The sequence below is a fragment of the Rattus norvegicus genome, chromosome 17 (genome assembly GCF_021556685.1).
Source record: "Rattus norvegicus strain SHRSP/BbbUtx chromosome 17, alternate assembly SHRSP_T2T, whole genome shotgun sequence".
NCBI lineage: Eukaryota > Metazoa > Chordata > Mammalia > Rodentia > Muridae > Rattus > Rattus norvegicus.
In genome coordinates, this window is record NC_141550.1 from 14,905,464 (window position 1) to 14,930,959 (window position 25,496).

The following is a 25,496-nucleotide window of genomic DNA, read 5'->3' on the forward strand; positions in this document are numbered from 1 at the left end:
TGGCACCCCTGCCACAGGTGCGCAAAGGTTCATGAGGAGAAATGCTACACTGTGGAGAACGGCCCAGCCCAAAGAGGCAGATGAATGAGTGGAGAGTCACAGGAAGTGTGTGAAGGTGTGCGGCATGGCCTCGGTGTGGGCTTCACCATGATGTGGAGACACTGGACAAGCTCTCCAGGCCTTTGCAACCTAAGCATGGTGCTGCTTCGAGCAGTAGTGAAAAGTTCTCTAAAACCTCATGTATTAATAATGAACTTGTTCTGGTGTTAGGGGGGGGGGGGGGAGAACTCTTTTTTTTTTCTTCTTTTTTTCAGAGCTGGGAACCGAACCCAGGGCCTTGCGCCTAAGCATTCTACCACTGAGCTAAATCCCCAACCCCCGAGAGAGAGAGAACTCTTAATACCAATAAGATGGGGAACCTAGAAAGGAGCTGAGGTAGAGACAATCTGCACCCACCAGGGAGGTCATGGATGACTCCTGACATCCGGGACAGTTTCTAGTCCTCGAAGACTTCTAGATTTGAAAATCGTCAACTATAAAAGCCTAACTACCCACACGGACATCCAAAAGTTAAAGCGTCATTACACAGCACTCTGAGGATGATTCCATGAGATACACACGAGCAAAGGGCTGCTTCGTACCTGAGGGCGTCGGCACCGTACTTATTGATGATGGAAACCGGATCTGGGTAGTTCTTTTTCCGTTTGCTCATTTTTTGGCCATCACTTGTAAAACAAAAAGTAGATATTAATTAGGTGAGCAAATACAGTTGATCTTAGAGATGGATGTGGACTCCAAACAGACATGCAAACGAAAATTAAGTGGTCAGGCGTATGCTGGTGAAGTCACAATGGCAGGGAGGTTTATTTCTACTTGTTAGGTCTTGTATATTCAAATTATTTGTGTGACCGTGTATGTACATGTGTTTGGGGTGTGTGTGTGTGTGTGTGTGTGTGTGTGTGTGTGTGTGTGTGTGCGCACGCGCGTGCATGTGTGTGATGGGAGGGACATGGCACTCAAGCAGAGATCAGACAGTTTTGTGGGGTCAGCTCTCTCCTACCATCTTTATGTGGGTTCCAGGGATCCAAGTCAGTCAAGTTGTCAGGCTCACAAAGAAAGTGCTGACACCCACTAAAGTCTTTTGACACACTGGTATGGCTGTGTCTTTAGGGGAGGAGTTCCAAGGTAGGCTGGAGCAGTTTCTGCTGTGACTCCCTTCAGTGACAGACCGTGACCATGGAGTATGTCCTGAGACTTGTAAGATGAAATGAATCCTCCCCTCAAGCTGTTTTTGGTCGTGGCGTTTTATCACAGCAAGAGAAACCTTAAGACGCATGCCCAGTAGCTTGACCTCTCAGCGCCTAACAGTAAAAACTGTTACTTGTGAAAACAGAGGCTGGTACCAACCAAACAGTGAGGCTTTGTCAAAAACAGGACCATGCTCTTCTGTGGCTGGGCAGGAAGGGAAGACAGGTCCCAGGAACACGCGGAGAATTACTGTTTATTTTTACTGACTGAATTCTAAGAAGCTAATACAACTAAGAAACAATTCTCCAAAGGAAACAAAGCCACTGGGAGGAGTCTGGTGTGGTCCTGGGTCTCTGCTCCTGGAAGTCATGGGATCTCTGAAATTCAGAGTTTCCTCAGACATTACAAAGAAGATGTTAAAAAAAAAAATCCATGCCAGGAGTGAAACACAATGAGATGTGACCACCAACGTACCTTACAAAGCGCTCAGCTAAATCAACTTAACTGTTGCTAGTGGCCTCACTAGAAGCACCACACTATTACTAACACTGTCTGGGGTGCGACCAGCTCTGTCTCCAGGAGGCCTGGCCCACAATGGAGTCTTCCTCCTTAAGACACACAGAGCCACACAACGAAGGACAGGAGGGTAGAGGGCACAAGGTCTCAGCAGACAGATAAGCGCTAGGGACACCAGGAATGTTAAAATGTTAAGCACACATTGTGACTCACATCTGCAAGGGAAGAATGTGCACGCAAGGGAATGTTCCCGCCCAGGCTGGGAACAGATGGGTAATAGCCTAGTGATCAGCATTGTGTGTGTGTGTGTGTGTGTGTGTGTGTGTGTGTGTGTGTGTGTGTAGAGCCAGACCACACCTGAATTCCCCAGACCATTATGTTTATCCAGACTCTTCCTCCTAGACCTTTATCTTATCTATTTCTGAATGAAGAGATCCTACCCTTAGGGGAGACGTCACATGTCCTTTATAGCCTGCTGACCTCTAGGCTGTCTGTATGACCCAGGCAATACCAGATCCTAGGCCCTTAAGCTACAGAACCACTCCTCATGGCAGAGGTCACTAGTACTTTGCAAATCGGTTTCCAGGCAGCCATGCTCTAAGCTTTAGAGGTAGCTGCTACCAAGAAACTTGCTTCCAAACTGCCTGGTGTCAGACTCTAGACGTCTGCACTAACACCAGCTAAGCAGTGTTGAGCCTGGTTTCCTTCTTGTCCCACGTGGGCTGTCCCTCTGCACTGACAAAGGACTGCACACAGGGGCACAGGCAGAGCATGAAACCACAGCGCACACCTGTGACCTCAGTGCCTGAGAGGCCAGGACAGGAGGAAGGTAAACCAGGCGAGGCAGCTCGGCCTCAGGAAAGTAAAACACAACTAAACTAAGCTAAAGGGAGTGTAAGAAGCTGGAGACAGGTATGCAGAGCTGGAAAACCGGTGGTTTTCTCTGCATTCGTGACTAGCTTAGTCTACAAGATTAAGTCCTAAGGCATCCAGGGCTGCACGGTAAGACCGTCTCAAAGGCAAAAATGAGTTTGAGATTAGAAGGAAAGGGCGGTGGAGAGCAAGGTTGGGGGTGCTAAGTTCCTCTCTTCACAGAGAAATGTGGTGAGCGCTGGTCAGAACGTGGTTGCTTTGAAGACAAGTTTCAAGGGCAGGATAAAGAGTGCAGGAGGTAAATTCATCACTACAGGGAGGGGTGGGTGTACCTGCCTTGCCAAGATGAGGCCGTTCACAATCACGTTCTTGAAAGGTGGTTGTCCAAAGAGGGCTGTGGCTAGCACTAGCAGGGTGTAAAACCTGGGGGGAAAGGGAAAAAAAAAGCCGGGATAATTCATTACAAGTAGAGATGGAATCTAAGCATAGGAAAATGTGTATTTAACCACCAGACTGAACTTTTAGCTTCGGTTCATTATAACGCTTTAATATTTTTTTCTCCTGGCTTTTGTGGAGGTCAGAGGACACCGTGTGAGAGCTGTGTCTCTCCTTCCAACATGTGGGTCCCGAAGTTCCAACTCAGGCTGTCTGACTTGGTGGTACTCACTGGGCTACCTGGCCAACCCCGTATTACACGACTTGATAACCGTATAAAGTGATAGATGCAGCTGTATCGTGCCCATAACAGGTCACTCAAAGTTAAGAGGCGGATTGGCAAAACAAAATTTTCTTAAAACAGTGAGGAGCCATAGCCAACACGTAAGGCACGCCCGGGACCAGCAGAGATGCTGGGTGAGAGGTGCCATGTTTCCTGTGAGATCCTGTGGGACAGGACTTGGGATAACAAAAGACGAAAAGCACTCAGACTGCAGCATCAGGAACCGCTTCTGTTCGGCGGGGTCAGAAGCCTGTCACTGTGAAGGGGACACCCTCGCTCCATGGACTGGATTCCTCTAGCAGAGGTGATGCTCTTGTGTCATTGCCATCTGCTCTTGTACTGAAGAAGAACAGAGCCCAGACCAAACGTCCTCACACAAATATCCGCCCAAACATCCCTTTCCGTTCCACCCAAGGCCGCCTGGTGCCCCGGAGGCAGCTCAGGCAATGGAGGGAACAGGAAGCAGACAGTGAGGACAAGCGAACACAGGGTGAGTTTACCAATGGCCAGACTTCACTTCCCCTGGAGAAACATGCTTACTTATTAGTGAGTAAACTGGCCCTCCTTAGAACACAGGAGTCTGTGGGGCTGGAGAGGTAAGATGAGTAGTTAACACACCCTGCTCTTGGGAGGCCAGAGTTCAACTCCCGGCACCCACATCACATGGGTCATAGCAGCCTGTGATTCTAATTCCAGAAAATCAGACACTCTTCTGGCCTCACATGCACAAACATGCACTTACATGTACACACACATACACGCATTTGAAAAACACTGAACGACAGCAAAATCCTGAGAACTTTGTCCCCAGAGGACCCTCTAATAGATTCAAATGGGAGGAGCAGAGGACCACGGCAGCAGGAGTTCACAGAGTGAGCGTCAGGCCACGAAGCCTGTGTGTGTGAGAAGAAGGTGAGTGACCTTTTCCTAGTGAGCATGACAGGACCGCTTCACGCAGGGCACTGGCCACAGGGAACTAACACCAAAACCTCTCCACATACCTAGTTTTTTTTTTTTTTTCCCAGAATGTGAACACATAAAGGCTAGACTTAAATTTTGAGCACATTCCCTGTTACCTTCCAATTTCCAGCACCCAACTTCCTGTCACCATAAAGATCATTTAACTCTCTGAGTAAAAGATTTTAAAATAAACAGGCCAAGAATACATATGAAGAGTTTTGTTTTGGTTTAGCATAGAGATATAGTTCACCGTGTGAATTAACACAGACTGTAACGCTATAACTCTGTGGTAGCAAAGATTCCCACTGGAAAGACATGGTGGTGTCCACACTGGATAAGAAGGGCGGAGGGCAGAACAGTGTCTCCTCTCTGTACCAGCAGTAGGTGGAGGCATGTGGGCATTTAAGGAAACAAGCAAAACCAAGGGAAACATCCAAAGAAAGACGGGGCACACATACGCGGGTAACATACCATCCTCTGGTTTGATCGATGCCTTCAGCAATGAAGTCTGCGGGAAAGGCATCCTCGAACTCTCGCTTGCTCTCAAAGGGGTAATGAACCTGGGCGTAAGGCATACTTCCACTCTCGAACCAACAGTCAAACACCTCAGAGACACGCCGCAACGGTCCTTTCCCGCAGCGGGATGGTATGGTCAGGTGGTCGATGCTGACAAACAGAGAAGTTGTCACCTCTATTCATGAAGAACTGAACAGTTTAAATGACAAGGCCACGTTTCTGTGTCATGCTACCGTACTGTGGTGAATGAGAGACTACACGTACAGTGGTGGTCCTGTAAGGCTATAAGGGAGATGAAGCTTTCCTTTTGACTAGTGACAAGGCATGGAGGTAATGTGACAGGATGCTTTATTTATTTATATGTTTGTGATGATGAGATGCAAACGGACCTGTACAGCAAGAATAAAGGCACAGCACGAGACAGTACGCATGACGCACGTGGGTTAATGGTGACCTATAAACAGCTATGCAACCAGTTTATGTATTTACCATTATAGTCCACGCTGGCCTCGAACTTGCTATGTAGCTGTGAATGGCTCTGAACTCTTTCCTCCTGCCTCTGCCTCCTGAGTGTTGATTTCGGCAGCCATGCCTGGTTTTTACTTTTAAGTACCAGGGTGCATGCTCAGTCCTACTGTAAGGCTGTTTGCCAAGCTATGCTACCTCTTTACATTGACATCTAAGAATCCTGACTGTATTAACAGGCCAGAGTGAGGAACCGATCTGTACCATCTAGGTTTGTGCAAACTCACGCCAGAGTATTGGTACAACGAATGGATTTGTCTAACGACGCGCACTTCTCTGAACACACGCTAGTGGAAAAGTACATGTGCAAAAAATAAGAGAAAATAAACTGTGGCCTGGAGGGGTGGCGGATAGCTTTCATCCTGGCCCTCCGGTAGGAGGCAGAAGCAGATCGATCTCTGTGAGATCAAGTTCAGCATGGCCCACGAAATGACTTCTATGACAGCAAAGGGTACTATACTGTGATACTTTGTCTCAAAAGTCGACAGTTGTCCCCAAAGGCAGAGACCACCAGGGGCCCTCAATCCGAAAGGTCATGTACCAAAGAAAGTTATGTGACATTTCAATCAAGGAGGGAGGGTGCACATCACAAAACAACATGGCTCATTAACCTATAGCAGACCGGTGCTTTGTGGGTGTAGATCTGCGACTCCCGGGAGATGGCCTTACCAGGAGGACAGCATGGCAGTGAGTCAGGTGTTTGGGAACTCACCTCTCTCTGTGGAGATCTGAGATTTTTGTTCCTGACAATTCTTCAAGTTCTGCCACTGACCCGATGCACACTACCTGTCAAAAACCGAAGACAACAGGAACTCCTCAGAGCCCAGGCCGCCGTGCAGTGGCAGCCTGCTGGGCGGCTGTAGAAACCTGACTCTCTTTACAGGCGGTTAATGGAGAGCTCTAAGCTACAGGACAGTGACCCCCCCACAGGGCTCATCTCTCAGACAAGACCTTCTACTCCAAAGAAGCCAGTGCCGACTTTGTTCCCCAGACTCCTCTTCTGCAGGTCTGTAGTAGGGGTCCCTAAACCCACAGCCACCTCCTGGACAGACATTCCTGGGGATTTATCATAACCAATCTCTGCCTAGAATAAATAAAATACCTTAGACTATTAGCCAATGGCTAATATTTATTTTATGTATGTGAGTACACAGTTGCTCTCTTCAGACACACCAGAAGAGGGCATCAGATCCCATTGCAGATGGTTGTGAGCCAACCATTTGATTGCTAGGATTTGAACTCAGGACCTCTGGAAGGGCAGCCACTGAGCCATCTCAGCCCAGCCAATGACACCTTACTTTCTTCCTTGTGCTTGGATCTTGCACTAAGGCTAGAACTAAATTACTGTGCTGGGGGTATAATAAAAATAAAGGAGCCTAATTCACAAGGAGTCAGGACTTATGCTCAGGTAAGGAGCTGTGGTGGAGATGGGTGGACCAGGGAATGAGGACCACCTGACGGAGGGGTCAGAGCGGCAGGAGAGGCTTTGTGCTTCCACATAGGAAAAGGTCTCTGCTTCTTGGGCACCCAGGGCCTTTCTCTGTTCCTTCCCTTCAGTCAGGATAACGTTCTGACTCAGTAACTTCACCGCTGCCTCTCAGGTCCCTGTATGGAATCCCTGGGGTATGGAATCCCTGGGGTGTGGAATCCCTGGGGTGTGGAATCCCTGGGGTGTGGAATCCCTGGGGTGTGGAATCCCTGGGGTGTGGAATCCCTGGGGTGTGGAATCCCTGGGGTGTGGAATCCCTGGGGTGTGGAATCCCTGGGGTGTGGAATCCCTGGGGTGTGGAATCCCTGGGGTGTGGAATCCCTGGGGTGTGGAATCCCTGGGGTATGGAATCCCTGGGGTGTGGAATCCCTGGGGTGTGGAATCCCTGGGGTGTGGAATCCCTGGGGTGTGGAATCCCTGGGGTATGGAATCCCTGGGGTGTGGAATCCCTGGGGTGTGGAATCCCTGGGGTATGGAATCCCTGGGGTGTGGAATCCCTGGGGTGTGGAATCCCTGGGGTATGGAATCCCTGGGGTATGGAATCCCTGGGGTATGGAATCCCTGGGGTGTGGAATCCCTGGGGTGTGGAATCCCTGGGGTATGGAATCCCTGGGGTATGGAATCCCTGGGGTATGGAATCCCTGGGGTGTGGAATCCCTGGGGTGTGGAATCCCTGGGGTGTAATGTTGCTCTCCACACAGGACAGAGGCCCTGCCGTGGAACTGTGTCTGCCTACCCAAGCAGATGCGTCTAGTCTCACATAAATCAAACATGACTTCGGCAGTTAGTATAGGCAATGCTTGGGATGCCTTTCCCTCTCCAGTTTCTGCTCGAGCACTCCTAAGGTCGGTTTAATTTCTTATCCTTTTTCTCTTTAGAGAGTCCCAGTATATCCCTCTGGCTGGCCTGGAACTTTCTGTGGAGCTCAGTAAAAAAATTACTATTTTCTTCCATTTTACAGAATAAAGATTTAAATCTGCACTTAAATAAAAAGTAAACTCCTAAGCACACTATCTGACGTGACCATTCTAGAAAAGAATTAAGACAGTAAGAGTCCATACTTTTTGTTATTTTGTCTCTCTCTCTCTCTTTTTTTTTCCGGAGCTGAGGACTGTACCCAGGGCAATCGCTCTACTACTGAGCTAATCCCCAACCCCAAGTTCACACTTTTTAACACCATACTCACAAAACATGACAAAGGACTTCAGTGACAGTCAACCCAGGGCCCAGCCTCACCTCCTCAAAGTCTTCACTGACCCACAGTGGGATGGGGGTGCCCCAGTATCTGTTTCGGGAAATTGCCCAGTCACGTGCCTCCTTCAGCCAATTTCCAAACCGTTTTTCTCGTACAAACTCTGGGACCCTGTCACAGAGAGATGACACCGATGGTCATGCAGGAACACGAGACTACGTGAAAATGATAAGCCAGGCTGACACGAGCCTTTGTGTGCATGACACTCTGAGGAGGCTCCGCTAAGCTTACATTTAGCACATCGAAAGAGGGCAGGACACATTCGGGGAGTTTCTTTTTTGCCCATTTGATTATTCATGAGGTAGGTTGGCATTTGCAGAGAAGAACAGCTCTGGAGGACAAAGGTTTCTGTGCTTGGATTTTTCAGTAAAGCCAGGGGCAAAAGAAGTCCACACACCAGGGACTCAAATACCCACACTGGTCATAAATAAACTGCTTTGGCTGACGAGGAGTAGTCTTCATCACAGTGAAGCTTGACAGTCTGAGCACAGCAAGACTGCTGGTTTGTTCATCCATTTTGGAAACAGGGTCTCACTCTTGTGGTCCTGGGTGTCCCAGAACTCACTACGTAGTAGTGCAGGCTGGCCTTGAACTCAGAGGTCTGCCTGCCTCCGCTTCCTGACTGCCCAGATTAAAAGCGTACATACCGTGTCTGGCTACAACATTCTCCCCAAAGTCAATTCATCCTGTAAGTCATATACAAGCACCAGCTTTTCTCTAGTGGGTTTTACAAAGAAAAGTGAGTTCTTGCATCTTCTATCATAAGCAGGTACTACTTTAGCTGTTTATGACTGTGTTTGCTATACACATAAAGACGATTACAGGGGGTTGGGGATTTAGCTCAGTGGTAGAGCGCTTGCCTAGCAAGCCCAAGGCCCTGGGTTCGGTCCCCAACTCCGAAAGAAAGAAAAGAAAAAAAAAAAAAAAGACGATTACAGAATTACAGATTATGATAAACTACTGGAGATGGTTAGTACTTGAACTATACTTAGTGCATGGGAAGGACAGCGGGAAGGGCATGCTCACCAGTAACACAGATCATTGTTCTTCAGTAGCTGGTCCACCATGTGCTCCACCCGCACGAACCAGCTGGGCACGGACTTGTAAATGAGGGGAGTGTCCGACCTGGGACCGGAACAGATTCCACTAGTCAGACAGAGCTGTATGGGCACCAAGGGCAAGACTGCTTTTAATGTCTCGTCAGCATCACTTCGCCGACCCAGCCTTCCGCTGACGGTAACTTTTATTTTAGATTACAATGTCCAGATCAGAAGAGATGCCTCAGAAGGTAACAGCACTTGCTGTTAGGGTTCATCCGGGGAACCAACATGGCGGTAGGAGAGAAGTGACCTTCGCGCTTTGTTCTGACCCCTAAGGGATGCAAGCACACCCACAGGCATGCTCACACACACACACACACACACACACACACACACAGGCACACACACACACACAGGCATGCTCACACACACACACACACACACACACACACAGGCACACACACACACAGGCATTCTCACTCACACACACACACACACACACACACACAGGCATGCTCACACACACACACAGGCATGCTCACACACACACACACAGGCATGCTCTCTCTCTCACACACACACACACACACACACACACACAGAGGCATGCTCACACACACCCACAGGCATGCTCACACACACACACACACACACACCCACAGGCATGCTCACACACACACACACACACACACCCACAGGCATGCTCACACACACCCACAGGCATGCTCACACACACACACACACACACACACACACACACACACACACGGGCATGCTCACGCACACACACACACAGGCATGCTCACACACACACACACACACACACACACACACACACACACACACACCCACAGGCATGCTCACACACAAAGCCATCAGTGAAAATCTGACAATGATGGCTGAGTCTCCTGTCTCCTTTCCAAGGAAACCAAGGAAGATAAAGTAAAGAAGATGAACAAAACCAGGGCCTGGAGAAGCGACTTGGCTGCTCTTACAGAGAACCCAAAATTGACACCTCATTGCGTGTGCGCACACATGGACACACACGCGTGCACACGCGTACACACACACACACACATGCACACACACAAGCACGCACGCACACACGACTTTTCTTTAATGGTCCTTCTGAGGCTGAGTGGTCATGACTCATGTCTTTAATCCCAGTACTCAGGTAGATCACTGAGTTTAAGGCTAGCCTGGTCTACAGAAGAGTTCAGGCCAGCCAGGGCCACACAGGAAACCCCGTCTCCAAAAACAAACAGACAAAACCAAAACCCAAAACAAACCAATCAACCAACCAAACAAGCAACAACAAAGAGAAGAGAGAACAACAACAACAAAGAGAAAAAAGAGAAGAAAATGGTTCTGATGATAGAACAGGGACACAGGGAGAAAATTTTAGGACACCAAACAGTACATCTTTTCATTTGAATAGTTACAGGATGCTCTTACGTTAGGACTCAGTTATCGCACAGCGCGGCGGAGAAGCCCCACCACTGCACTCAGCGTCCTCACCTCCAGCAGAAAGGGTAGCTGTGAGTGAAGGTGCTTGCCACGAGCAGTCGGCCCTGCTCCTTCAACATCCTGATGATATTTTTGTCAGCATCCTGTTAAAAAATTAAAACGTCAGTCAGTCAGTCACTAAAACACCCGGCATACTGCATAACTACATAAATGTTACTAAAATCTGATATTCTGTAATGGATAAAAGGAACAAGTACTTGGAGTCTTTTGAAAATATCTGTTCTGGGGCCGGAGGTACAGCTAGAAGGAAGGAAGCTTGCCCAAATGCAAAATGGCTTCATCCTCAACACAAAACCCAGAAAACTACACTGTTGTCTTACCTACTTAGGTACTTTGAACATACATCTGTAACTTTTCAGGCATTGAAGTTTTCAAACACAAATGATTACCTGAGCATCAGAAGGCTGCGCCAGGACAGACTACAGTGCACCGCTCGAAACTCTTAGCAATGACACTATAGCTTGCTCCCCCGTCCGCCAGACTCTCGGGATGGAGCTAACAGCTGTCTTTGCTTGTTTTTAGTGCTTACATTTTAAAACGTCTTTGGTAGTTTTATGGTACAGACCACACTCTTCCGTGCACAGACCTTCACATACTGCCCGACAAAATGTGTCACTTCCTCTGTGAAGCAGCCTGAAGCATCCACAGGACAAACAGGGGCTGAGTCTTTCTGAATGATGTTGAAGTCCATACAGACTCGATGATCGTCCTGAGACAGACAAGAACACGCGCTGGGGGATAAGAGTGTCTAAGTGTGTGTGTGAGGGAAAAGGAGAGCTTGGGTTTATATTGGGTTGTAAGATAATTTTTCAATGCTGCCCTGTAGACATCCAAGTAACCGTCTACTTCTAATTGCGGTGACTTAAGGACCACCTATAGAATCCAGGCCTCACAGCTGGACAGCACTAACATTACCTGGCCCAGTCACCCCAACCATTAGAGACACCACACATAACTACGCCATGACCCGGCGCAGTGGTGTGCATCTTAGTTCAAGGGTAGCCTGGTCTACACAGTGAGCTCCAGGCCAGTCAAGAGTAAAGACTGTAGTGAGACATGTCTCACAAACCCAAAACTAAACAGAGCAAACACCAAACAAAACAACAACAAAATTGTATTCGCAAGGATAACCACGCATATCTGAATGATGAGAGTCTATGCGGGCGGCGGGCGCAATGCTTGGTGGACAGACAGTGCTGCACCCTATCGAGAGTGGCACGGACGATGGTACTGATCGCACATTAAGCGCTCCCTGATACTGAGGAAACAGGCTTCGGGTGTCACAGCTTTCTTGGTTACACCTCGAGGCTTGCGAGGTGGACCAAGTGTCCCTGATGAATGCTGCATGTGAGGGACGCTGAGAACTTTACCGCATTTGCTCATCTGCCCTTGCAGGAAAGCTGCCAGAAAGGCAGACAACTGTATTAGAGTGGACAACGGCTCAGGTTTGACCTGCTTCCAGGAATCAGCAAGATGAATGTGGACTGCGGGCACAGGTCATCTTTGGGGGCCAATGGGCCAGAAAAAAGCCTGACTCCATTGGTCTTGGCAAGTGTACAGGCTGCATTTGTGTGTCAACTTGGCACAAGCTGGAGTTAGCACAGAAAAAGGAGCCTCCCTTGAGGAAATGCCTCCATGAGACCCAGCTGTAAGGCATTTTCTCAATTAGTGATCAAGGGGGGAGGGCCCAGCCCATTGTGGGAGGTGCCATCCCTGGGCTGGTGGTACTGGGTTCTATAAGAAAACAAGCTGAGCAAGCCAGGGGAAGCAAGCCAGTAAGCAGTACCCCTCCATGGCCTCTACATCAGCTCCTGCCTCCAGGTTCCTGCCCTGTATGAGTTCCTGTCCTGACTTCCTTTGGTGATGAACAGCAATGTGGAAGTGTAAGCTGAATAAACCCTCTCCTCCACAATTTGTTTCTTGGTCATAATGTTTTGTGCAGGAATAGAAACCCCGACTAAGACAGCAAGGCAGAGAGGCTTAATAAAACCCATGACTAGATACGTCTGCAAGATTATGCTACTCACAGCGCCAAAGTAAGGAGCCTGGTGAACGACACCTGTGCCTTCTTCATCCTTCACATAGTGGTCAACAAGCACGGTGAAGGCACCGTTCTCCTTACACTGGAAGACAGAGGTTGCAAAGCGTTAGATGAAACACAGGGAGGAAGGCCTGAAATTAACTGTTGAACATGTAAATAGAAATGACAAAATAATTCCAATTCGGAAGACAGATGCAGAGAAGTAGGGACAGGAGTCCCAGGCACAAGCTTGGCTAGACAGACAAGCTCAACAGGCAAGCTGCAGGTTCAGCAACGGACACTGCCTCAGTAATAAAAGTGGAGAGCAGTCAAAGACCTGACATCAACCTCTGGCCTCCACATACCTGTGCACACTCATACCCACATGTATATGAACGTGAACACACACACACACACACACACACACACACACACACACACACACACACACACACACACGGAGACCTGAAAGTGAACTGAACTCAGTATACAATGACAAAAGGGCCAAGAGCATTTACAACAGGAGACGAGCTTACTGCAAAGGTAGAGCAGGGAGGGAAAGGCCAGGTTGGAGATGTAGTCAGCGAACTGGTCGGTGATAGAATTCTAATTCATTCAACCTTCTAAGACTAAAGCGGAGTTTTGGTTTCAGACACACTCCCAGGAACAATGCTCGTAAGGAGGCCACACGAGTCCCACTCATCACCTCGCTCCGGATTATCAGAGAAACGAAGGGAGAGAGCCACAGTGACATGGCCCCAAACTTACCTTAATAAAGTAGTCAAACAACGGCTTGTATTTCTTGCCTTTGAGAGAGGCACCAGGAAACCTTGAAAAGGAAGATAGATCCGTAAATCAAAGCAATAAAGCCAGGGAGACGCTTTAATAGGGAGAATGCTTCCTGCTCAGGCATGACCACTTGAGTCTGGATCCCGGAGACACGTGCAGAAAGCTGGGAATGGTGATGTGCGCCTGGAAGCCCAGAGCTGGGGAGGAAGCACAGGGATCCGATCCACGGGGCTTGCAGGTTTGAACTTAAACTGGTGAGCCCAAGTTCCACGAGAAAGCTATCTCTGGACGAACAAGGAGAGTGACTGCAGGGGGTCTGGGGGGGGGGTGCAGCACGGGAAGGGACAGGGAGACAGACACGGATGGACACGGAAGACGACACACGTGATGTTTACCCATGGCATACAGTGCACACCCACCCACAGTGTACATACAATATTAAAAAAAAAAAATCAAAGTAATGAAACTGTGGTCAGAATAAATCAGCGTCCTCTGAGGCTCACAGCCATTGTCAGAAAAGCAGAAAGGTGAGACTCAAACATGTTTGGTACCTAAAACTCGAAGCAGGCTTGTGTGTTCCAGAGCTGAAGACACATACGCTATGTGAACACCATATCAATAATCCATGCACTCACCTTTCAAGGATCTCATAGTCGCTCTCTTGTTTATAGAGGGCCGACAATCTGGCTTCCATCAAAATGAACAACTTCCCCCTGGAAACGTCTGTGAGCAGGAAGAAAAAGAGGGCATTGGTGGCATTCAGACTGGTTGACTGTGAAGACATACACCAGGCATATTTCTTGTGCCAGGAAGCTTGTGTCCCCTGTATCTACTGTGTGCCCTGGATGCAGAGAGGACACTGCAGAACCACCCAGACGTGCAGAGACATCAGAGGCAGCAAGGTAGGTGGCCATTATTGACCGCATCCAAGTCCATTTAGGAAAAATTAATCTGTACTTTCTCGTTCTAAAAACTGTATGTGAATGTTTTTTTTTTTTTAAGAATACTAAAATTAAGTCACATGCCTTTTTTTTTTTTTTTTTTTGGTTCTTTTTTTCGGAGCTGGGGACCGAACCCAGGGCCTTGCGCTTCCTAGGCAAGCGCTCTACCAGTGAGCTAAATCCCCAACCCCAAGTCACATGCCTTTAATCCCAGCATCTGGAAGTGGCTCTCTGAGTTCCAGGCCAGCCTGGTCTACATAGTGAGTTCCAGGCTAACAAGCAGTGAGACTGTGTCTCAAAACTTAACAAGCACCTTCCACCCAAATCTTAGCATTAACAACGCAGGGGGCTCTCGAGGTCACAGCTCCATGTGCTCTCGTCACTTCAGAGGCTAAATCCACTGTTGTGTTGTAATCCAGATGACTCTCAGTGCACAGTGACGTGTGTATGTTTGCGAGCCTGTGTGTGTGTGAGCCTATGTGAGTGTGTGTGAGCGTGTGTGTGAGCATGTGTGTGTGAGCATGTGTGTGTGAGCATGTGTGTGTGAGCATGTGTGTGTGAGCGTGTCTGTGTGTATGCATGTGTCTGTGAGCGTGTGTGTGAGCGTGTGCGTGTGTGTGAGCATGTGTGTGCGTGTGTGTGTGTCGGTCTGTCTGTCTGTCTGTCTGTCTGTGTGTGTATGAAGAGTTACACTTGCAACATCTGTCTGAAACCTCCTACAGTGCCATTGACTCGTGGGTTACCTAGGAAAAGTCCTAAGGGCACCACAGTACCTCCCTGAGGGAAGCAGCTACAGTCACTGAGCCAGGCACCTACACGGACACAGCTCTTCTCCACGGTTCAGGAAGAAACTGAAGGAAGCCGCCCACACATAGTTTAAGGCTGGATGGATGATGTTCCCCGTGCATCTACATGGCAGCTTCTGTGCCTGGGCTACTGTGAACAGGGTCCACACAAACACAGGCCTAACACCATCTGAACGAGCCCGTTTTCACTGCTCAGCTCCTCTTCCTGTTCTCTTGTGAGCCAGCCATGCCTGCTCCCAGAGCAGCTGTTCCCAGACGCGGCCCTGCCCTGCCTGCCTGATGTGTTTTTCTTTCTTTTTCTCCCTACAATCTCTCCAAATCCAAAAGTGTATGTGCTCAAAAAGTAACAACCGTCATATTTCATATAAATCTCTAAGGGAGGACCTAACTGAGAGTATAAGAATTCTCTGTTGTGGAATAGGTCAATGAGGTACAAAAATTGCATTGAAACTGAAAATTACAAAAATTTGTGTCACGTCCACACAGAAATGCAACAGCTTCTCAGGCTGCCATTCTGTTCTGCCCTCTCCTGTTTCCTTCCCCACTCTGCCTACTTTCGGGATAGAATCTTGCCATGTTGTTCAGTGTAGCCAAAAATTCACAATGTTCCTGCCAGTTTATTGTGTTCTGAGACTTACAGGTATGAGTCACCATACCTGTCTTTATAGCTTGTCCTTAGTAAAACTTTTTGTACAAAATCGTTTTGTATCTTCATATAATCAAAAGTTTTTATGTCTATACAAAATCACTCCATCGGCATTAATCACAAGTCACTGTTAGCCCAGTAGTTACCTTTGATCTTCACATACTGTATTTCTGGATTGACACATAGCGCAAGGTTACTGGGTAGGGTCCACGGAGTGGTTGTCCAAGCAACTAAGGATGTGTTTTCATCTTCCTCCAAAGGGAACGTTACAAATACTGAAGGGTCCTGAACGTCCTGTAAGACATTGAGGGAAAGCAGTGTTTCACAAACCCGTAAGGGTCAGGATAATAAGAGACTGATCTGAAAGGGGAGTGAAATAAATTCTAGGATAAAAATGAGCTCAAACGCCAGGCAGTGGTGGTGCACACCTTTGATCCCAGCAGGGGTAGATGGATCTCTGAGTTTGAGGCCAGCCTGGTCTACAGAGAGAGTTCCACAGAACCGGAAATACAGAGAAACCCTGTCTTGAAAAACAAAACAAAAAAACAAAACCCCCCAAAAAAACCTAACAACAAGAAAGAGGAATAATGAACAGAAGAGCTGGGGGGCACGAATGCTAAGTCCGCTCATAACTAATAAGAACGTAAGTTACACTATTATAGCAATCTAATCTACGCTAAGTATATGGTGAATTAAATAACAGCTTTGGAAAAAATAATTTCTGTATCTTGTAGTGTCTATTTCTATGCGCTTAAATATTTTATTAAATATGCATGAGCCAATAACAAAGGCAATCGGGAGACAAAAAAGGGGTCATCCCAGCCATCTAACAGGGACTTGAAAGATCAAATGGAAGAACAGGAAACACATTCGCTACCATGAGGATGAAAACGCTTCTCAAGTGTAGCAATTTCCAAACCTGGGCACGAACAAGGCTTCCACAGTTGGCATCCCTTTAACAATGAGGGTCCCGTGAACTAGCCAGAGTGAAGGATGAGCAGACACGTAAGACGTGAGACAGTTCACGTCTTGAGATTCTCTACCTCACCCTCTAGAGGACAAAGAGCGGCTGTACCAATGACACAATCCTGTGCAGCAGGAAAAAGACCACAACACAGCTTGGCATCTCAACTACATTTCCTTCCAATACCTTGAACAAAGGCGTCTACAGGTGACAAAGAAGATATAAAATCACTGAGGGTGGGATCCCTGAAGAACAGTAGCTGGGAAAGGCTGTCAGAGACAGACGAGAGCAGGCACCGGGTATGGCCAAAACAGGAAGAATCCATCACACCGAGCCCATGATAAACCCGGTGGAGAGAAAATATCCCCATTCTAACCTAGCACAGCCTCCACGCGGCGAGTGGCTGTACCGTCAGCACTCCTTCGGGACAGGCACCGGCACCACCAGCCATGATGGCAACAACGGGGAGCAGTCACCTTAATTGTAATCGGTCAACAATCGACACGGACTACGCCAGGGCTCGGCACGTCACGCACCTTGTAATTCTGGTTCGACTCGAAGTTGGAGAGTGGAGTTCCACACGCGGTGGAGAAGGGCATGACTTTCACGCCTCTGTACACGAGGCCTTTGTCATACAGCTGCTTGAAGACCCACCTGGCAAGGTAAGAGATAGGGCTATTCAACTACGGAACCCAAGTCTGCCATTCAGACGCCAACCTCCATGCCAAGTCAAAGGTTTTCTTCCAGTAAAGAAGAGGGGGGAAATGCATCAGTTAGGAGCTTGCTGGTCAGAAACACTTAACGGCCGAATGTAACTACCATTGTAATTACTGAGGCTGGGGTGCGGCTTAGCCTGTCCTAGCATGGGTAAGGCTGGAGCTCAACCACCAGTGCAGGGGCTTGGGGTGTGGCCACCATCTGCTGACATGGAAAGATATTTACAATTAAGAAAGGCAAACGCGGGGCTGGGGATTTAGCTCAGTGGTAGAGCGCTTACCTAGGAAGCGCAAGGCCCTGGGTTCGGTCCCCAGCTCCGAAAAAAAGAACCAAAAAAAAAAAGAAAAAAAAAAAAAGAAAGAAAGGCAAACGCTCGTGCACACTGCACACACAGCACATTATCAATGAATAAATCTGTAACTATGGACATACAGATTTTACACTGAAATTCTTAGAGCTTTGATAATACAACTTTTTTTTTAAAGATTATTTATTTTATGTATATGAACACACTGTCGCTGACACACCAGAAGAGGGCATCAGATCTCATTACAGATGGTTGTGAGCCACCATGTGGTTGCTGGGAATTGAACTCAGGACCTCTGGAAGAGCAGTCAGTGCTCTTAACCTCTGAGCCATCTCTCCAGCCCCTGATAAAACAACTTTTTACCATCACTACTTGGATTTTTGGATTTTCTTTGGGTTTCTGGCACATTATTTAAACTATGCCACAGGCAGCTTTTATAGAAGCAAATTAAAAAGTACAACACCAACTTACTAAAATGTTTTAATGAAGATGTTAAATACCAGGACACCAGAGATCAGTTACCCCAAATTCCAGTGTCGACTACTCACGTCTCCCAAATGAGCAGTGCATGGCAAAGGTGCCTTACTCACATCTGCCTTTTCTCGTTAAAACCTTCACAGGAGTTATAATACCCCTAAGATGTTTTCTGTTCTGTGAGACAAGAGTCTCTTTCTTACTAAGTAGCCCAGGCAGGCCTTGAACTCATAATCTTCCTCCATTACTGCTGCTTGGATTGTATGTATGGGCTCCGACCCTCAACTACAGGAATAAGTGGATTAAATGCTCTCCCACAGGGCTCAATGGTAGAGTATTTGCCCAATGTCTAAGGGCTTTGAGTAGGGTCTCCTACTTGCCAAAATGTCATTTTCACGGAACAAATGGGAAGGGGGTGTAAATCATTTTCATAGCATTAGCAAAAACAAGAAGATATCACATTTGCTCTAAAAACCAAATGATGAACTTGTAAACAAACTTCACCAGACACACACCACTCCTCTGACCAAAGAAAGAGAATGTTTATCATTCCTACAGGTTAAAATGAACCTACCAGACTGATTCCATGAATTGTGGGTACAGGGTTTTGTAGTCATTGTCAAAGTCGATCCATCGGCCAAGCCTGGTAACAGTAGACTTAAAAATACAAAACAATCAATCTAAGGTCCAAGTAAACATTATTTCAAACGACAACTAAGGTTAACAAGTTTTCTTTTCTTATACATAGGTATTGCTAATTCTAACTATTAAATATTTACTTAAGCCATTATGGTTGGGGGTGGGTGGGGCTCACAATGTATTTCTAGTTCGAAAGTTGTTATATAAACCAGGCTAGCCTTGAACTTAGAATAATCCTCCTTCTGTCTTCCCAGTATTGAGATTGAGTGCGTTCCACCATGCCCGGCAATATTAACTGGTCAGGGTCTTTTGCAACTATTACTTGGCAAACATCAGAGAAATAGCTCTAGCTAGAAGAATTTACTAATAGTTGCTAAAATTAATGACTAGAAGTATCCTAAGAAAAAGCATAACAGGAATAGTATTCCCATAGGATATTTATCAACCGCAAAGCAAAACCCACACTTCGCCAAGGGAAGACTAGACAGCCAGGCAACGCCTTGATGAAGCCAACGATTAATTGGTCACGCGTGCACAGTGCCATAGCTTCAATCCCTAGCAACCCTCTCTCCCTGCTCCCCAAGGTGACACGATCTAAAAGACAAAGAAAGACTAAATGAACAAATGAACGTTGTACATCCAAGGAAACCAAGGGCTTGGCCACTAAAGGCAACGGCTGATCCCGGATGGACATCAGGGTCAGAAGGATCAGTGAGTGGTACAAGTGGATGGTGTCTTGTTCACGTTAACTCACTGCTTTTGGGTTACTGAGGATGTCAGCAGTTGGAGAAGGGTAGATGCAGGGCATAGGGGACTGCTTTGTACCAGACAGACAGTGCTGTTCATGGCTCACACCTTTAATCCCAGCACTCCGAGACAGAGGCAGGCAGATCTCTCTGGTCTGCATATTAAGTTTCAGGCCAGCCAGGACTACACAATGAGACCTTGCCCTAAGGGGGCAGGGCTGGGTGGGGGAGTAGAATCAGGGGAAGAAAAAAATTTTTAAAAGCAGATCTATATTAAGGCGACATTCATCCCAGCAGGATCCCCCCCCCCCCCAACCTCCATCCCACCCCTGCTGGATTAGTCATGAAAGTGAAGTTGGGAGAAACTTGAGCTCCAGCTTTTGTGCTAATGAAACTGGACTCTATAGGCTCATAGGCTGAAGTCACTTGGGGTCATAACAGAAGAGCACTAAGGGGAACCCTGTGAGAGGGGGAACACAGCAGCCAGGAAGGACCAGGAAGAGAACCAGGCTAGTGCTGTGTGCCTGTAACTCCAGCATGCAGGCTACCGAGTCCGAAGGACTTGAGTGTCAGGCCACCAAGAACACCAGGAGCTAAGTACAAAGACCTTTAAAAAAAGGCTCATTTATTTAATAAGTGAGTACACTATCGCTGTCTTCAGACATGCCAGAAGAGGGCATCGGATCCCACTGCAGGTGGTTGTGAGCCACTGTGTGATTGCTGGGAATGGAACCCTGGATCTCCTAATAAGCAGCCCATTCTCTTAACCGTTGAGCCATTCCTCCATCCACGAGACTATGGAGAGGGGATAGAGGGGAAATAAAAGAAAAAGAACCAGACACCAAAAGCAACACCAGGATGTAATTCTACATCATGGGGATTAACGTTAAAAGGGTAGGGGGATCCAGGCCTTCTTGTGACACAAGCTCACACGGGCAGCCGTATTTTGGGGGAATATTTCATAAAGAGCGCAAAGGAGGATTAGCCATTTCTGTCTAGTCCCACCTCAAAGCCCAGCCTTGCATTGTCCTTCTGAAGCGTGCGGCTCACCTTCCACTCGGCGGAGTACCTCATCACAATAGCTCGGCACTGCTTGTTGTACTCTGCGATCCCCATCTTGGCCACGTCCTCTGGCCCTTTGATCCCCAGGGTCTTGTCAATCTCGTACTCCTGAAAATATTGAACGAGACAGTCATGTCAGCGGCCTCGCCTTGTGAAACAAATACATGTAAGCCGCAACGGAAACCCAAGTAGCTAAAATAAGTAAGCACAGAAGGAAACTCTACCTCGAGACCACAGGATACACGGTGACATGGAAAAGGAATCAAAGGGGACATGGGACAGACTCACAGACAATGAGAACATCACCAGACTGGAGACTCAGACGTACCACAGGTAAGCCATGACAATCCCACCCGAATCTTCTGTCGACGTGAAACCCGCTCTGGTGAGCGTATCTTGTAACTATATCTTTAATTGTCCCCGCAAGTATGTGTCCGTAGTGAGGCAGTCCAGTAGCGAAGGGAGGCCCATCATAGAAGGTAAACCTAACAGATAATACAAAATAGAGTAAGTCATTTAAAAGCAGCAAAAATTCAGGACATTTCTGTGTCAAGTAGCTATCCTATTAAAATGTTCTGGGGTGGGAGGGAACTGAGATCAATAGGACTGGAAAAAGGACATAATTGATTAGAAATTTACCGGAGGTCTAGCCTTCAGAAAGGCCACTCGGACAGAGCTGGGAGAGCTGCTGTCCAGTCACCCGCTCTTCTTTATTATCGGGATTGTGAGTGGTCCTGGAGGCCCCTCATCAACAAAGCAGGGCAGTGGACGCCCATCATAAAATGCTCAAACGGGGAAGGTCCGTAATGAAATCAGTGATTTATCATTGGTCGCCTTTCCCATGAATAGAGACTGAGGCAGGAAATGGTGTAGGGCCCACCCACCCGCCCACTGGGGCTGATGGGAAGGCATGGACGGTGAGAACACACAGGGGAAGGAAGGGTGTGCATTAAGGGAGCTCGGTAGGAGAAATGGCTATAGTGCCCAGGGACTCTGTCTTCACTGCGGAAACTCACGTACTTTGGCCTGAGCTTTGACTGCTTTAGGCATTCCTGGAAACAGTTGTATTTGGACCAGAACTGTAAGATTTTTTCTTCTTCAGCAGGAAAGCTGATGTTTTCCGGAACTTGTTGAACCATTCTGTTGCTGCAAGAGAAATCAAATTTGCTACAGCCGTGGCAATTCCTAGTTTAGGACTAGCAGGCTAAGGGGTTATTAAAGTGTACATAAGCACGGTGTGTTAAAGCAAAGCTTCACTCGGTGTGGATGTGTATGATACACGGTGCGCTCTTTTAAAGGATTCAAGCCAGCTGGTTTTTAGGATATTTAAAGACATATAACCACCGCCATTATCTGTTTCAGGATATTTTCAATTGTCCCCACAATCATTAGCAATCACGCTCTCTAGTTTATCCCCGGTGAGGACTCTTGTCACCTCTGCAACTATTTGTCTATTTATATTCATATAGGACACTACGTTCAGGCTGGGCAGTGGTGGCTCATGCCTTTAGTCCTAGCACCTGGAGGGCGGATGCAGGCGGATCTCTGGGCCAGCCTGCTCTACGAAGTGAGTTCCAGGACAGCCAGGGCTACCCAGAGAAACCCTGTCTTCAAAAACAAACAAACTAAAAAAATCCACCACCACCACCACCAAACCCTGAAAATTTTCACATGCATTACCTACGTCAGTCAGGCTGTAAGACACATTCCTACTCCATACAGCTCTGCCACAATTTATCAATCTGTCAGTTTTCACATGTGAATTGATTTGCCTTCTTGGCTAGTTCCTAAGGTTGTTATGAACATTAAGTTCTAACTTCTACACGGACATGTTTTCTTTCTTCTTGTACATATGGCTAGCTATGAGGAGAATCCGTGGGTCATACGACCCAGTTTCTAAATTTCTGACGAACCACAAAATGTTTTCCACAGGTACTGCACCATTCACCTCCCATCAGCAACAAATGGGGTGACCACTTCTCTATTCCCTCCTCACCACTCCACACTACAGATCAGAGCCACCTCACAGGGCACAAAGTAGCAAGCAATCTTTTTCGCATGCTTGTCCATGTATATCGTCTGAAGATTAATGTTTATTCGCCTCTTGCCCTCTTTGACTTGGACTAACTTTTCGCGGCTGAATTTCACAAATTCTAAATTCTGGATACAGCCCTTCTCTGGGGAGTTGCCTGGGTGTTTTGCATTTAAGTCCTGGTGCTTGTAAGGGTCCAGAGGGATGTCTCACCTCAATCACTTCTTGTGCTGGATGGCTTTCCGTCAACTTGACACAAGCTAAAGTTATCTGAGAGAAAGGAACCTCAGTTAAGAAAATGCTTCTATAAGATCGGGTGTAGGCAGGTCTGTAGGGCATTTCCTTAATCAGTGACTGATGGGAGAGGACGCAGCCCACTGTGGGTGGTGCCATTCCCTAGGGTGGTGGTCCTAAGTTCTATAAGAAAGCAGGCTGAGCAAGCCAGTAAGCAGCACCCCTCCATGGCCTCTGCATCAGCTCCTGCCTCCCTTCAGGACCTCGCTCTGTTTGAGTTTCTATCTCAACTTCCTTCAGTGATGAAAAGGCATGGAAATATAGTCAAATAAACTTTTTTTTAGGGGGGGGGTCATGGTGTTTTGTCAATAGAAACCCAAACTAAGACACATCATTATTATTCTTCTTTTGTAGTTTTAAAACCTTAGGCCAGGCATAGCGGTTCATGCCTTTACTCAAGGGCTTGGAAGGCAGAGGCAGGCAGTCCAAGGCCAAGCCTGGTCTATATACTGAGTTCCAAGCCAGCCAGAACTATACACTGAGATCCTGTCTCAAAACAAAAACCCTGCTCTATTTATTAATATGTATGATGCGTGTGCGAATTCTCATTTAAATTCTAAACGAGCCGGTGATCAGACTTTCAAGACAAAATCTAATTAGAAGGGGACAGGATTGCTACTGATGAAAGAATAGAGGAGACAGAAACCCATGTCTTCAGGAATCCCAGCAGCCGAGCGTGACTGATCTAGGCGAGAAGGCCCAAACGCCTCAACCAGACTTGAAAGCAGCAGAATTTATGCCTGAGGCTTCCAAGACATGTTTGTGACCAAAATAATAAAAAAGACATGTTTCTTAAATGTTCATTAATTTTTCATATTCAAGTACCTCTTGAGTTTTTGAGAGACAGAGAAAGAGAGGGAGAGAGAGAGAGAGAACAGAACAGAACAGGTGGGACATTTATCTAAAATAGCCCTTTCAACCAGAGCACAGAATTGAACACTACTGAGAAGTACATGGTGTTTTGGACCAGCCGTTACTTCAGCATTCAGCCTTTCACAGATAGAAAGAGGTTTCTGCATTTATTGATTTACCAAGGGTCCTTTGGTTCTGTGAGTAAGAGGTTGGTAAGAGATCGTTAGGTCTCTGCGCATTCACTTTGCCACCTCTAATCTTCTGCTGTGACTGCTCTTGGCTCTGGGCGCCATCAGAAATGCAGACTCATCAGGGGTCAGAATGCGCACTTTAATTAGAACCCTACCAGAGGCTCCCGCAGAACACACTTGGAATAGTGTCTTTCAGTGTCCTGACGACCAATGATGCGAGATCTAAACTTTCTGGGAGGTGAGAGGAGAGCTTTTTTTTTTTTTTTTTTGGTTCTTTTTTTCGGAGCTGGGGACCGAACCCAGGGCCTGAGGAGAGCTTTTATTGGACTTGCTATGTTGCTTCTGCTGTTCTCCAAAGATTGAGAACCACGGTATTGTTGTAGCAACAATAGGCGGGGTACAACAGCACAGACTGTTTAAGGAAGAACAATGTACCAATGACCGGGCTATGGCAGCTGCTGAGAAGAAGCAGCTCCCATGCATAAATCAAAGGGTTTTTCTAGCCCATTGTATCCACTGGAGAACTGTACTGGCACAACAGCCTCCAGCAACCACAGGGCGGTGGGGGGCAGACATGGTGGAGAAGGCCCAGTAAGACTGCCAGGTTATGCACAGAGAGGCCACCCATCTTCTTCCACACACAATCCAGGCCTTTGGAGTTACAGCTTCCTCCTCTGAGATTTCGTTTCCTTTTTGAGGCAGTCCCACACAGTTCAGGGTGGTTTTGAACTCTTTGGGTAGCTAAGGATAACTCTGACCTTCTGATCTGCTGGCCTCCTTCCCCCAATGTTGGGATTACAAGTGCTTTGGGTTTTTGGGTTTGCTTGCTTGTTATTTGTTTTGGTGAGAGTTCAGCCTGCCTCTGCTTCCTAAGTCTTGGGATCAAACTTTCCAGCTCACAAGTGTGCTTTTGAACCCAGAACTTCCTGCACGCAAGGCAGACCCTCCATCTACTGAACATCCTTACCTGTCCACTTAGCTACTTCCGCACTATTTCCACGAACCTTCACTTAGGATGATCTCAACTTATCTTGAGAAAGCATCTATCCCACAACGCCATGGAAACTGCTGCTTATGTTGGCACAAACCTACCATACCATCCCTGGGGAGGCTGAAGCAAGATGACAATTTGAAGCCAGGCCAGGCTCCATGGGAGAGCCATACATCTCCATCTTACTTTTATACCTGACTTCTCTTTTAACTCTGCTAAAGGGTTCCACTACCCATCTCACTCTTTCCAGTGTACATAGGTATTATCTGCATCTATGTTTTATGCACCATGCGTGTTCTGTATTCCACCACATGACATTTCATTGTCACTCAGGGTGTCTCTTCACAGGAACAAGTGCCTA

General features: G+C 47.3%; 1 protein-coding gene, 1 non-coding gene and 1 pseudogene across 6 annotated transcripts in view; all 3 read right to left on the bottom strand.

Moving 5' to 3' along the window:
* Iars1 (isoleucyl-tRNA synthetase 1) overlaps positions 1–25,496 on the bottom strand; it is a 46,353-nt gene that overhangs the window by 19,609 nt on the left and 1,248 nt on the right. For 2 of the 5 annotated variants that reach the window (XM_087590417.1, XM_087590415.1), the window contains exons 2-19: positions 23,021–23,077; positions 21,796–21,921; positions 21,104–21,260; positions 20,764–20,883; positions 18,903–18,985; positions 17,367–17,484; positions 16,013–16,160; positions 14,109–14,196; positions 13,453–13,513; positions 12,692–12,787; positions 11,251–11,373; positions 10,656–10,747; positions 9,124–9,222; positions 8,082–8,208; positions 6,069–6,142; positions 4,787–4,981; positions 2,974–3,060; positions 642–725 (exon numbers count right to left, since the gene is read on the bottom strand). In XM_087590417.1, the coding sequence (XP_087446543.1) occupies positions 642–725; positions 2,974–3,060; positions 4,787–4,981; positions 6,069–6,142; positions 8,082–8,208; positions 9,124–9,222; positions 10,656–10,747; positions 11,251–11,373; positions 12,692–12,787; positions 13,453–13,513; positions 14,109–14,196; positions 16,013–16,160; positions 17,367–17,484; positions 18,903–18,985; positions 20,764–20,883; positions 21,104–21,260; positions 21,796–21,914 (1,871 nt within the window). In that variant the 5' untranslated portion in view covers positions 21,915–21,921; positions 23,021–23,077. Of the gene's footprint in view, positions 1–641; positions 726–2,973; positions 3,061–4,786; positions 4,982–6,068; positions 6,143–8,081; positions 8,209–9,123; positions 9,223–10,655; positions 10,748–11,250; positions 11,374–12,691; positions 12,788–13,452; positions 13,514–14,108; positions 14,197–16,012; positions 16,161–17,366; positions 17,485–18,902; positions 18,986–20,763; positions 20,884–21,103; positions 21,261–21,795; positions 21,922–23,020; positions 23,078–24,132; positions 24,626–25,496 lie in introns of those variants that run through there. The other 3 variants (NM_001100572.1, XM_087590416.1, XM_087590418.1) reach the window with 2 other exon arrangements.
* LOC120097976 (small nucleolar RNA SNORA24) lies at positions 1,373–1,492 on the bottom strand (annotated as a pseudogene).
* On the bottom strand, positions 24,572–24,704 carry LOC120098012 (small nucleolar RNA SNORA84). The gene has a single exon (XR_015642047.1). It is a non-coding gene; the product is annotated as a small nucleolar RNA SNORA84 (small nucleolar RNA).